This window comes from Biomphalaria glabrata, chromosome 2 (genome assembly GCF_947242115.1).
Source record: "Biomphalaria glabrata chromosome 2, xgBioGlab47.1, whole genome shotgun sequence".
In the NCBI taxonomy this organism is placed as follows: domain Eukaryota; kingdom Metazoa; phylum Mollusca; class Gastropoda; family Planorbidae; genus Biomphalaria; species Biomphalaria glabrata.
The window spans coordinates 28,193,941-28,205,984 of record NC_074712.1 but is presented as its reverse complement, the minus strand read 5'-3'; the positions used below and the strand labels follow the sequence as shown (position 1 = coordinate 28,205,984).

The 12,044-nt window shown below is 36.3% G+C and overlaps 1 protein-coding gene across 1 annotated transcript; it reads left to right on the top strand.

The window, feature by feature from the left end:
• The first annotated feature begins 5 nt into the window (after window positions 1-5).
• On the top strand, window positions 6-6,558 carry LOC106071436 (DPY30 domain-containing protein 1-like). Its single transcript, XM_013231541.2, has 5 exons — window positions 6-156; window positions 1,805-1,951; window positions 2,760-2,882; window positions 3,882-4,100; window positions 5,898-6,558. Exons 2-5 carry the CDS (start codon window positions 1,808-1,810, stop codon window positions 5,970-5,972), a joined length of 561 nt encoding a protein of 186 aa, XP_013086995.2. The 5' UTR covers window positions 6-156; window positions 1,805-1,807; the 3' UTR covers window positions 5,973-6,558.
• Window positions 6,559-12,044: the final 5,486 nt, after the last annotated feature.

The following is a 12,044-nucleotide window of genomic DNA, read 5'->3' as shown; positions in this document are numbered from 1 at the left end:
TTTGTGTCGTTTGGTTAAAACACCTGTGTTGTCAAGGACAGACTGTAAACATCCGGTTTAGCCTGACGAGGGCTAAAATTGAACGAATTATTGATGTTAGTTAAAAATTAAAATATAAGAAATCAAAATAGATCTGGACGCTATCTAACAAAAAAGGTATTAGATCTAAAGCTGAATCTCTCTATATATGTGTATTTAAAGTAGATCTAAATCTAGATTTAATTAAACTTTTTGCTTTAAATATTTAAAAAATATATAATATATATATAATTATTAATTATTATAATATTATTATAATATAATAATACTAATAACTAAATAACTCCTTCGTGATCAAAGATGAGCACATTTCTCGTTTCCTATGGACTCGAAGATGACTGTGAAGTCCTATCCTCGCTTTAAAAAGCCCACCGCATACGTAGCATGGGTGGGTTTGGTCAGTTGCAGATAGGACTGCTTCTTCTCTCAGCTTTTTGTTGGTTCGGCGCTCAGTCACCCTGGCCACTCTTCTTGCTTCAAAACTTGAGACTCACAGCTTCATGCCATCAGGAGCGTTTGAGAGTGCTTTCCAGCCGTGAATGTTATCCTTGAAGGAGCTCTTGAGTCTTGAGAATGTCTTTATAGCGCTTGTATTGACCTCCCTGGGAGCACTTTAAAAAATACTAATCAGTCTATAATGATAGTATAATCATAATGTCTAATCTCGACGAGATCTATCTATTGACAAACTATGGTATACCTAGATCTAGACCTAGTAAAATTGAAGTAGGCCTATACTGTAATGGATCTATAAAAATAACAATAAGTTGAATAAGTATCGATATCTAGACTAAATTAATAGATATAAATATAGCTTACAGATCTGCTAGTACTGATCTAGTAGTATGAGCAACACTAACAATAAAACTATCATGGTGTGAGTATCTCAGTATGAGTATCTTATAATTATAGATCTTCTATAACAAGCCATATAGGCTATTATAGACTAGCTAGAGCATTATATTTCAGTTGGCCTCCTTCAGGCGTTGTGTAGCAAATTAAAACAGAAACTCACTATATTTGGTATTATAACATTATGCATATGATTTAATATATGATATGTTCTAATATCTAATTACTCTGTGTTATTAAATATATGTGGGGCAATTTAATATTAGATATAATAAGATACTTTGAGTTAATTTAAGGTAATACATTTTATTGTTTTAAGATTATATTCTTATTATTGAGTACATTTTATTTATCTATTACTGTTCTTTTAGTAAATGTTTGTATGTGTGTGTGTGTGTGTGGTGACAAAAAAGCTGCTCATTATGCCTCTGTATATATATATATTATTGTAGCACATATAGGCCTAACTATAGTATGTATACCCATTCAATTTATTAAGGAAGGACTGTATACTTTAACATTAATATTAAGAATCAAGTGATCTGTATGCTCTATATACTAGCCAGCATTCATGTAGGCTTCTGATTAACGTCTTTTGTGGACAAATTTGTAATTTTTTTTTGGAGGGAGGGGGCATTTTTTCAACATTCTCTTTTGGCAAGCAAACGATTGCCTGCTGGAGGCAGGTCATTTTAAAGTTGTTTTTTCAATGAGCTTTTTCAAAAGACAATCTTTTCCCTAATTCTTAAAATCACACTGATTATATAAACCCAAAAGTATAAACTAATTTGTTTCAATATTTTCTTACATTGCAAATACAAATTTACATTGTAATGCACTGACAGCATATCAGTCAGAATTTCTATAAAACAACATAAATGCTGTTTGTCTCTTTTCATGTTTATCTTCCTAGAAAATGGAAACTCAGTATCTTAAAGATCATCTTGGTTTCTTGCCTCAATGCCTGAAGGAAGTAGTAGAAAGGCGTCCACATGATCCCATTGAATACATAGCCCACTGGCTCAAAAAACATGTTGAAAATGAAAAATATAAACAAAAGGTAAAAAAATAAGGTTCTTATTTTATAAGCTGAAGATGTTTTTTTATTTTTTTGAGAAAGAAAACAATTATATTTTGTAGTTTCCAAATTTTCTTCTCTGCCAAGTTTTTCTGGCATTTAAATTTGAGACCTTTAAGTCAAAGCAAATAGGATTATTTATTAGGTTTTCCTGGTTAGTAAAAGCAACTCATTTCAAGCTTTAATTGCATTTAGAAAGAATTTTGACATATGTGTCTGTAGAAAAAAATGTAATTATATCTTTGTGTACTGATAAGAGATTTTTTTTTTTGCTTTAATGTAATGGTTTGACAATTTTTACTATCTTATTTCTTAAAATGTTTAGTTGTTCATTTTATTCATTGGAACATTTCCTAAATTTGCTAATTTGGATGAGATAGCAAGTCATATTTTTAAATATTCAAAAAAAAGGAAACTACTTTTAAAACCTCATGATGCATGTGTAAACTGTTTCAATGGCCATCAGATAATGAGGGTGTCATATGGCTGATACAATGACCAATCACTTTTTCTTTACCCAATCAATGTCCTGTAAATTTGGGTGGATTTTGGGGCATATCCTGAAAATCCAAAATATTAATTCTGCTCAGTCACCATGTCCCCTTCCTGTTAAGACTTTGTTCACTTTTATAGTGCTTTTCCTTAAATTAAAAGAAAAATTCTTATTATGCAAAAAAAATAACAATTTATTTTAGTATTAAAACCAATTATATGCCTTTTTTTACAAAGTAAAGTCTGTCTTTAAAAAAATTTATGAAACATCTTAAAATATAAAATGTATTTTGTCAAGAAAGAAGAAGAGGCAAGGCAGTTAGAAAAGGAATTGGAACTTGAGGAATTAGAAAAAGAAAACAGAGCCAGAAGGCTTGAAGAAACTTTAAGATTTGCTGAAGAAGAAGCTGCAAGATTAAAGGTAAGACTTGCTCTTTGTATTGTTATATTTTAGGCATTAATCATTATTAGGTCTGTGCTTTCTCTAGGTTGTTTTAGAGATGCCTTCAAATAACTGATAATCTACTAAATGAGTCTAATGGAAATGTTAATTAAATGAAAACAATAATTCAAAGAACCAACACAATAAAATCAAATCTATGAGAAAGATGTAAATCTATTTATTCTTCTATAAGTCCCTTTTAAAATTACTTAAACAGTTTGAAACCTCTATCTCTTCTGAACAGCCTAAAATATTTATAATTCATATTCCAACAAATAGTGTCATCTTTTTAATCAGTCTCCATGTGGCCAGTAAAAGCAATGTATACATGGATTTTAAGATATTAATCAATAGAATACAACGCATGTATAAAATTATAAATTAGTTGTTGTTTTTTTGTATAGATGCATTAATTATTTTTTTTTAAATAAGTGGAATACAGCACATTTATAAAAATATAAAGTTTTTTTTTTTTTTTTTTTTTATAGTCATTAAGTTTTTAGTTTTTTAATTTGTGGCTAACTTATTTTAACTTTACACTGATACATTTAAAAATGAAAGTTGAATTTCATATTTTTTTTATTCATTAATCTTTCTCTTCATATTATTAAATTTCCTAACACTTTTAGTTAAAAAATGTTGTCTTTTAAAAGTGATATTTGCAAACTGAAATTGATTTTGAGATTAGACCTCTAAAAGCTAACATTAAATAAATTAGAAAGAATAATGTAGGTATAGTTATTGGAAAGCATATATAAGTCAACTATCATTTATATCAATTTATCAAACTTTATAGTTTATATTCATTTGGTCTCTTTGATCACTATCCGGTCATCATATATAATACACCACCTCTCTATTTCAGAAATTTAAATAAAGGGAGGTAATGACTTTTCTTTAGTATAAAGGGTTTATAACTCAATAAAATTAATTCTTGTTATTTCTCTTTGCACATATTGTTTAATCATTCATTAACAGGCAAAAGAAGAAAGGAAAGCCAAGGAGGCAGCATCAGCTTCCAAGCTGCCCATAGTGGAAGAGAAGGAAGAACCAGTCACTGAAACTCATACTGAGGCTGACAATGATGAAAATTCATCTAATCTATTTGGAGATATTAAGGAAGAAGATGAAACTAAAGCAGAAGAAGAAATGAAAGAAATAGACACAAAAGAAGAGGAAGGGGAATCAGCTGAGCAGGTATGTGAATATACTCTTGATAGTGAACATTAGCTTTAGGTGTTGAGAACTTTTACTCTAGATCAGAGGTTCTCATCCTGTGGGTTGTGACCCTTTTTGGGTGTTGAATGACATTTTGCAGAGGGTCACTAAGACCATAAAAAATATGGATTTTTAAAATTCAATTCTAATGTGTAAAACATGACATTGTACAACCTTTTTCCATTGAAAGTGACTATTTTTTTGTTGTAGTTATTCAAGGATAGACAACTCAATCAGAATAATTTCAAACAGTTTTATTGTTGCCGCATATATATTTTTTAACAGTTTAAATGAATGTAAATTAATGGATATTGAAATTTTGTGGAATCATAGATATTATTTCTAAGGTATTGTGACTAAAGTGAAAAACGATTATAGTTTAAAGGTTATTGTTTAATATTACATGTTATTAAAGAAATATTTTCATAATGGAAGAACTCATGAAAATGGTTCAACCACAAAGAGCTATGCTATTATTGCTTACAATCTTGATTAATTACTGTCTGGTTTTACTTTAATATTATAAGAAGAAATTGAAAAATCTCAGTGCATCATTTGTAAGGAAGTTGTATAAGCAAAATCTATGTAACCTAAATAATTGTAACATTATTTTGATATTCAACACTCGAAGCTTTACCAACACAAATATCTTTAAACTACAACATGGAAAGTTGATTCATTTTTGGAAAAGTAGAAAATCTCATAAAAAAATATTAGTGATGTTTGAACTGATGGAAATCCAAGTTTGCTAGTGTGTCTGTCTGGATTTCAACGTCTGGTACTGAATGAGTCACAAATCTTAGTAATGAAGACACAGCCACAAGAATTACAGCAAGCAATAAAAAACATCACTACAGGGGTCAAATGCAACATGCTCGATAAGTCTGGAAAAAAATCTGACCCTTCCGAAAGTACCTTTAAATTGCCATTAAATTTGGCCAAAAGTATTATTTTCATATTGCCAATCTTATCTGCTTTCTATAAAGAAAATGACTTTGAGCCTTACAAATGAATAAAATAATAATCTGTGAAAGAATGTCTTGTGAATGCCTGCTGCCAACATTTCATCCCACTTTCCAAATCTGACATACCTTTTGCACCTGCCAGAAGTCCATTCACAGTCAAACATGAAGGTGTCCCAGAGACAGAGAGATTTCTTTGAGCTCATTAATAGTGATAAAGTGAAAATAATTTCTCTTTATTTTCAGACTCACAAATCTGGATTTAGTGTAGGAGTTATTATCTAGTTTGTCTGTAATGCACCTTCCTCTTTCATGTATTAGTTTTGAAGTTTATATTTTGTTTGTTTTTTTGGAAGGGAAATATTTTCTTTTTTCATCCTTGAAATTAATGAGCCTCATATTAATATCTAGAGATACAACCTTATTAGGTCATGCATTGCATGAATGCAATAAAACACTAGAGAAAATTTGATGGGAAAATGTTTATCATATTGGTTATTTTCAGATAGTATGTAATAAAAATTATTAGAACATGAAACCATAAAATCATCAGGAAACAGTTATCATCATAGTTATTCATAGAATAATGTCCGATTAATTTTTCTGAATAAACAACATTGTACTATATTCTAATTAAAACTGTAGTCTTAATAATCATCAAAGGAAACACTAATTTCTAGCAAAAAGAAAGGTTAGAATTTGTTTTTTTGGTGCATATTGCTAATATATTTTAGTATATTTATACTTAATATATGCAGTTTCTTTTGTTCATTGTTTTGAATAAAATATTATAAACTATTTTTAATTTCTATAGGAAACTGATAAATTTGAAACGGATGATGTAGAAGAGGGTTCACCTGAAGAAACAAGTGGAGCTGCTGAAGACTAGCACTACAGCTGCTACACCCTAGGATCTCACCATACTGACTATTTGTTCATTATTTTATTCAGCAAGATGCCTTTTTACATATTTTAAAAACTCTACCTTATATTTTAAAATTAGTAATTTTTTTTTAAAATTGGCTCTCTCAAAATATTTGTATAATGCAAGATTGACTGAAATTGGCTCATTCAACATAGCCCTATAATGTAAGGTTACATACTATTATACTCGTAAAAATAAGGTTAGATGTAGAATGTACACACACACAAAATTTAATAAAGAAATAAATTCTGTATTTAAATGCAATGCTGTAATGTGTTATAATAATATATATAAAATAATAATTGTATTTTAATAGTGCTATTTACTAGTATAATGCAGGGTCAAGATGCTTTGACATTAACAGACAAAACAAAAAGAAAAGCAAACTGAGATGTAGTAAATGGTGAAGTATGTGATCTTTTTGAGATCAGTCGGAAGCAAGTTTGCTTTAAACACGTCCACATTGTGTATAAGTTAATGTTGTGATAAGATTGTGATTATTTTTGTAAATTTGAATTGAATTTGTAATAAACTGAAAACAAACATAAAATTTGTAATTTTTTTTTTGTGTGAAATTATTTTAAATAACTTCCAGATAGTTTGTGTTTTCAAATAAACTTTTAGTGAGATCCTGTTGGTTCATTGTATGTAATACTAATTAAAACTAATCTCAGCTTTCCCTCAGGTTTTCTTTTCAATGGTGCACATTTTGTTGTACTTAATAACTTGTGATGAAACATTTTAACTAAATCTGTCCACACTTTTCAAATTACTTCATTTAACCATGTTTCTATAAACCTTCTAAATTTTAATATTAAAAACTCACCAGGTCACCAACATATAAAGAGTGATTTTTTTTACTCTGGGAAGTGAAGTGGGATTTAAATGTTTAGAAGGTTAAAAAGTGTGCAAACCTTCACCTAGGTGCTTCATTGCTCTTACTATAAAGACAAAAAACGTGGCTTAGGTTTGTGGAGAAATCAAGCAATTTATTATTTATATTAGGTGATATTTACAGAACAGTCTATCATTGCAAACACCTCAAAGCCTTCAGCCCCCTGGATGACAAAAGTGGTCATCATTGAATCATCATGGATGATATATGTATATATATATCACAAAAAAAAAAAAAAGATAATTATGTCCTATACGTTTCATGTGTCGATCTAGTCATGCATGTCAATCAATGACTTAAACTTTGAAAAGTCATTGTTTTTTTCTGGCTGATTCAGGCAACCCATTCCATTCTCTAATGGCACTAGCGAAGAAGGACAACTTGTATGAATTTGTTCTAGCACATGGAATAAGAAAATTGTCTCTATCTTTGTGTACTCCGTCCCAAGACATGACGTTAAACTGCGCTCCTCTTTCCTTAGCACTTTTGGAGCTCAAAAGTGCCCTACTTCTTTTCTATCATTGTGTCTGCCTCCTCTTTTCCTCAGTCTGCCTTCATTGATTCTCACTCTGTCTCCTTATCTCTAAATATCTCACTACGTCCTAGACCAGTCCGTTTGCCGTGGACTGCGACGGGTAAGGGGGGATAAAGAGATCCTGGTGTTTGAGTGGTGGCTATCTGAGGATAAACCACAAAACAATACTTTGGCTCCAAGTTCCCCTAGACCTGAGGCCCAGATGGCCCGCTCTGGGTCAATCGGCTGGTCATGCCGAGCTACTCATGTCCGATGCAGCAGCTGACTGAGTATAGCACCTGTGTAGCCCTGGCGGGCTCATTCTGGACTTCCGAATGGCCCGTCCCCTTGTTGGACACGATGGCGGGTGGGGAGCACAGGTGCCGAATTAACAAGAATATATATGGACAAAAAAAAAACCCAACAAACTACTTGCCCCAGATTTAAGTCTGGGCAAGAGACGCCGTATTGAGGCAAAAAAGGAGGAGGCCACACAAATCTGTACTACCTGGCCATCATTTTTGGTGGTCAGGTGCACAGAGGAGGGGAAAAGTCTGACAAAGCTGAGCCCTTTCCTTATCTATAAGGGACTCAAGTCAGTAGTGGGAGAGCCCAAGAGTGTGTCTAAGCTACACAAGTCAATGGAACTTCTTGTAGAAGTAGATGGCAAGACACACTCTGATGGGCTTTTAAGATGCAGAAGACTCTGTGATCTCCAAGTGGAAGTCATGCCACACAAGAGTCTGAACACCAGCAGAGGTGTAATAAGCTCTAGGGACCTACTGGAGTGTTCCGAGAAGGAAATAGTGGAGGGCATTGAAGGAGTCACCCATGCCCGGCGCATTACCAGGCGCAGGGATGGTGAGGAGGTCAAAACCGCCACTATTATCCTCACATTCGGAACTAGGACACCGCCAGAGTATGTGAAGGCAGGATACCTACGAGTTCCAGTGATGCCCTACATACCTAACCCCATGAGGTGCTTCAAGTGCCAGGGTTATGGACACGGCGCGGCAGTCTGCAAGAGGAACACTGTGTGTGCTGGAGAGGGTCATGAGGACAAGGGCTGCACAGCCCAGTTCAAGTGCCCAAACTGTCAAGCTGGCCACTCAGCCTACTCCAAGGACTGCCCTGTGTAGAAATAGGAGGTTGCCGTGCAGGAGTACAAGGCAAGAAATGAATGTACCTTCAGCCAGGCGAAATCGGCTGTACTGGCCCCACACAAGGGCCAATTTGGCTTGACAAAGACCTACGCCCAGGCTGTTGCTAAGATAGGAAGATCCATAGCCACACAGACGGACACATTGACCCCACCACCCCCTCCTCCTCCTCTAACTCAGAAGAAAATACCGCCAAAGAACACACCTCTGAAGAAACAAGAAAGCCCTGTTGTCATGCTAAAGAACAGGTTCTCTGTGCTCGCTGATGAGAGCATGGAGACTGAGCAGCATGTCAAAACCAATACTTCGGGAGAACCCGGAGACATCATGTCTGACACAGGTTCTCCTCAGAGAACCCAGCCAGACACCCCAACCTCTACCGAATTAGAGGTTGACCAACTCCCTAAGGGGAGAAATCAAAGCGGAGAGGATGCCGGAGGCAAGAGAGGAGGAAATAACCTCCGCTCTAACCAGAGGGATCTCCCCTCTCCAGAGAGAAAGACTTCCCCCAAAAGGGGGTTGTCCTCCTCTCCATCCAAACCCAAGAATAAAAATACCAAGGTCACTGGAATAAAGGAAAACCCCTCCGGGGGCCTTCCAAGGCCAAATAGCTCCAAGTAGATCATCTAGAATAAGCCATGGATTCCAGAATTGTACAGTGGAATTGTAGAGGCCTCAAGGCCAATTACGAGGAAATGCAGCTACTGATGGACTCTGAGACTCCTGTAGCTGTCTGCTTACACGAAACATTTCTGAAAGATTGCATCAGCTTCCGAAGTTACCGTGCTTATAGCAAGAATGTTGAGGATGCCGAGAGAGCATCAGGTGGAGTCTGTATCCTTGTGAAGGATAGCATCCCCCATGAGAGGGTAGAACTACAGACCACACTACAGGCCGTTGCAGCTAGGATAACCCTTCACAAGGTTATCACTTGCTGCAGCCTGTATCTACCACCAGGCGCTCCATTAAACCGAAAAGACATGGAGGACCTATTGAAACAACTCCCCCGGCCTTATTTAATCCTTGGGGATTTCAATGCCCATAAGACCATGTGGGGATCCAACAATACCGACACAAGAGGTCGTATGCTGGAGGATATCTTCCTCCAACATGATTTATGCATACTTAATGATGCATCACCGACTTACTTGCACCCAGGAACTAGATCACTCACATGCATTGACCTCACCGTATGCGTCCCCGGACTTCTGGACGATTTTAAATGGTCAGTTACCAATGATCTACGGGGAAGTGATCACTTCCCAATCATCATTACTAACAATCTCCCTTCATTGGGACGACCTCAGCGGTGGAAACTGAATAAGGCCGATTGGGAACAATTCCAAAAAAGACGCTCCGAGGATATCACAGAAAAATATCCTCCATGAACAGAACCCAGCTGATACCTTTGCTAGCAAGCTACTAAGTATAGCCAGGAAAGTTGTACCCCTAACCTCTGCAAATCCAAAACGGCCTAGCAAACCATGGTTTGATACAGCTTGCAAAAGTGCTATTGGCGATAGGAAAAAACGACTGGCTGCATTTATAAAGAATCCTTCCCAGGAAAACCTAAAGCTATTCAGGATAGCTAGAGCAAAGGCTAGACAAACCATACGGTCAGCCAAAAGGAATTCCTGGAGAAGTTTTGTCGGCAGTCTGGATGCCAAAACTTCTGCTAGAGCGGTTTGGAAGGCAGTAAGGCGAATCAAAGGGAAAGAATCAAATGCAATAGGGCATTTGAAAAACCAAGGACGAACTGTCACGTCCCCCAGAGAAATAGCTGACTGCCTTGCATCTTCAATAGCAGAAAAATCATCCACTGCACACTACACGCCAGAGTTTCAAAAAGTCAAAACCAGGGATGAAAGACACCCCATTGATTTCAGGTCAGAGAACAATGAAGGCTACAACAAACCGTTCTCGCTTGAGGAACTGAGGGAATCGCTGGACAAGTCACATGACACAGCGCCTGGAGAAGACGAAATCCATTTCCAGTTCCTCAAGCAACTTCCCGAACCCTCATTGGCAGTCCTGCTAGGGGTCTATAACTGTGTGTGACAAACAGGCGCTTTCCCAAACAGCAAGAGGAAAGCCACAGTTATACCGATACCTAAACCGGGAAGAGACGGCTCTGACCCAGCTAACTATCGACCAATAGCACTAACAAGCTGCATCTGCAAAACCATGGAAAGAATGATTAACAGTAGGCTGGTTTGGTACCTGGAAAGGAATAAAGTGATCTCAAACTACCAGTGCGGATTCCGGCAGGGGCGGACAACAACTGACCACCTGGTAAGGCTGGAAGCTTATATTGGAAATGCATTACTCAGAAGAGAACATCTAGTAGCTGTATTCTTCAATATAGAAAAGGCCTATGACACAACCTGGAAACATGGCATTCTACGTGACCTGGCGCTTATGGGGCTTAAGGGACACCTCCCCCGTTTTGTGGAGGAATTCCTGAAAGATCGAAAATTTCAGGTTCGAGTGGGCAACTCCGCTTCTGACACTCATGACCAGGAAATGGGTGTACCCCAGGGCAGCATTCTGTCAGTCACCGTATTCAACATTAAAATAAATAGCATCATAAATGCGCTGTCCCCTGGCATAGAGTGCTCTTTGTATGTTGATGACTTTGTCATTTTTACTTATGGGAAAAACATGAACACCTTAGAAAGAAAATTACAGTTATGTTTAAACAAAATTCAGGGTTGGGCAAACTATAATGGTTTCAAATTCTCAGACTCCAAAACAGTTAGTATGCATTTTTCTAATCCTAGGGGACTCCACCCAGACCCTGAACTATTTATACACAAAAAGAAGATCCCTGTCGTGAAAACTACAAAATTTTTAGGCCTCACCTTAGATTCCAAATTTAATTTTCTCCCCCACATTAAGGAACTTAAGAAGAAATGCCAAAAGTCATTAAACATACTAAGAGTACTCAGCCATACGGACTGGGGAGCTGACAGAGATACCTTGCTGCTGCTTTATCGGAGTCTAATTCGATCCAAGCTAGACTACGGATCCATAATATATGGAGCAGCAAGGAAGTACTGGAACCAATACAAAATGCTGCCCTGCGTCTCTGTCTCGGCGCGTTTCGTACATCACCTATCCCAAGTCTCCATGTGGAGGCTGGAGAACTCCCCATGGATATAAGAATGAAAAAGCTTGCAATGCAGTATATAGTCAAGCTAAAATCCAACCCCACGAACCCTGCTTTTGACTCCATATTTAACCCCACAGAGGTAGAATTATACAATCGAAGGCCTAACGTCATACAGCCGTTGGGCCTTCGAATGAGAGAACCCATCCAAAATTTAACCCCACCCATTGACCAAATCTCTAAAATAGAAACCCCTCAGAATCCTCCTTGGCTAATGAATAAACCCACATTAAATTTATCCCTCCTTAATTTCAAAAAAGAAAATACAGACCCAAGCATACTACAAGTCCACTTTAGG

Bases quoted from the DNA above. Each gene is read 5' to 3' on its own strand.
- LOC106071436 (XM_013231541.2), top strand. From the start codon at position 1,808: ATGGAAACTCAGTATCTTAAAGATCATCTTGGTTTCTTGCCTCAATGC. The intron at 1,952-2,759 runs GTAAAAAAATAA...TATTTTGTCAAG, and splicing joins ATGAAAAATATAAACAAAAG to AAAGAAGAAGAGGCAAGGCA. The intron at 4,101-5,897 runs GTATGTGAATAT...TAATTTCTATAG, and splicing joins AAGGGGAATCAGCTGAGCAG to GAAACTGATAAATTTGAAAC.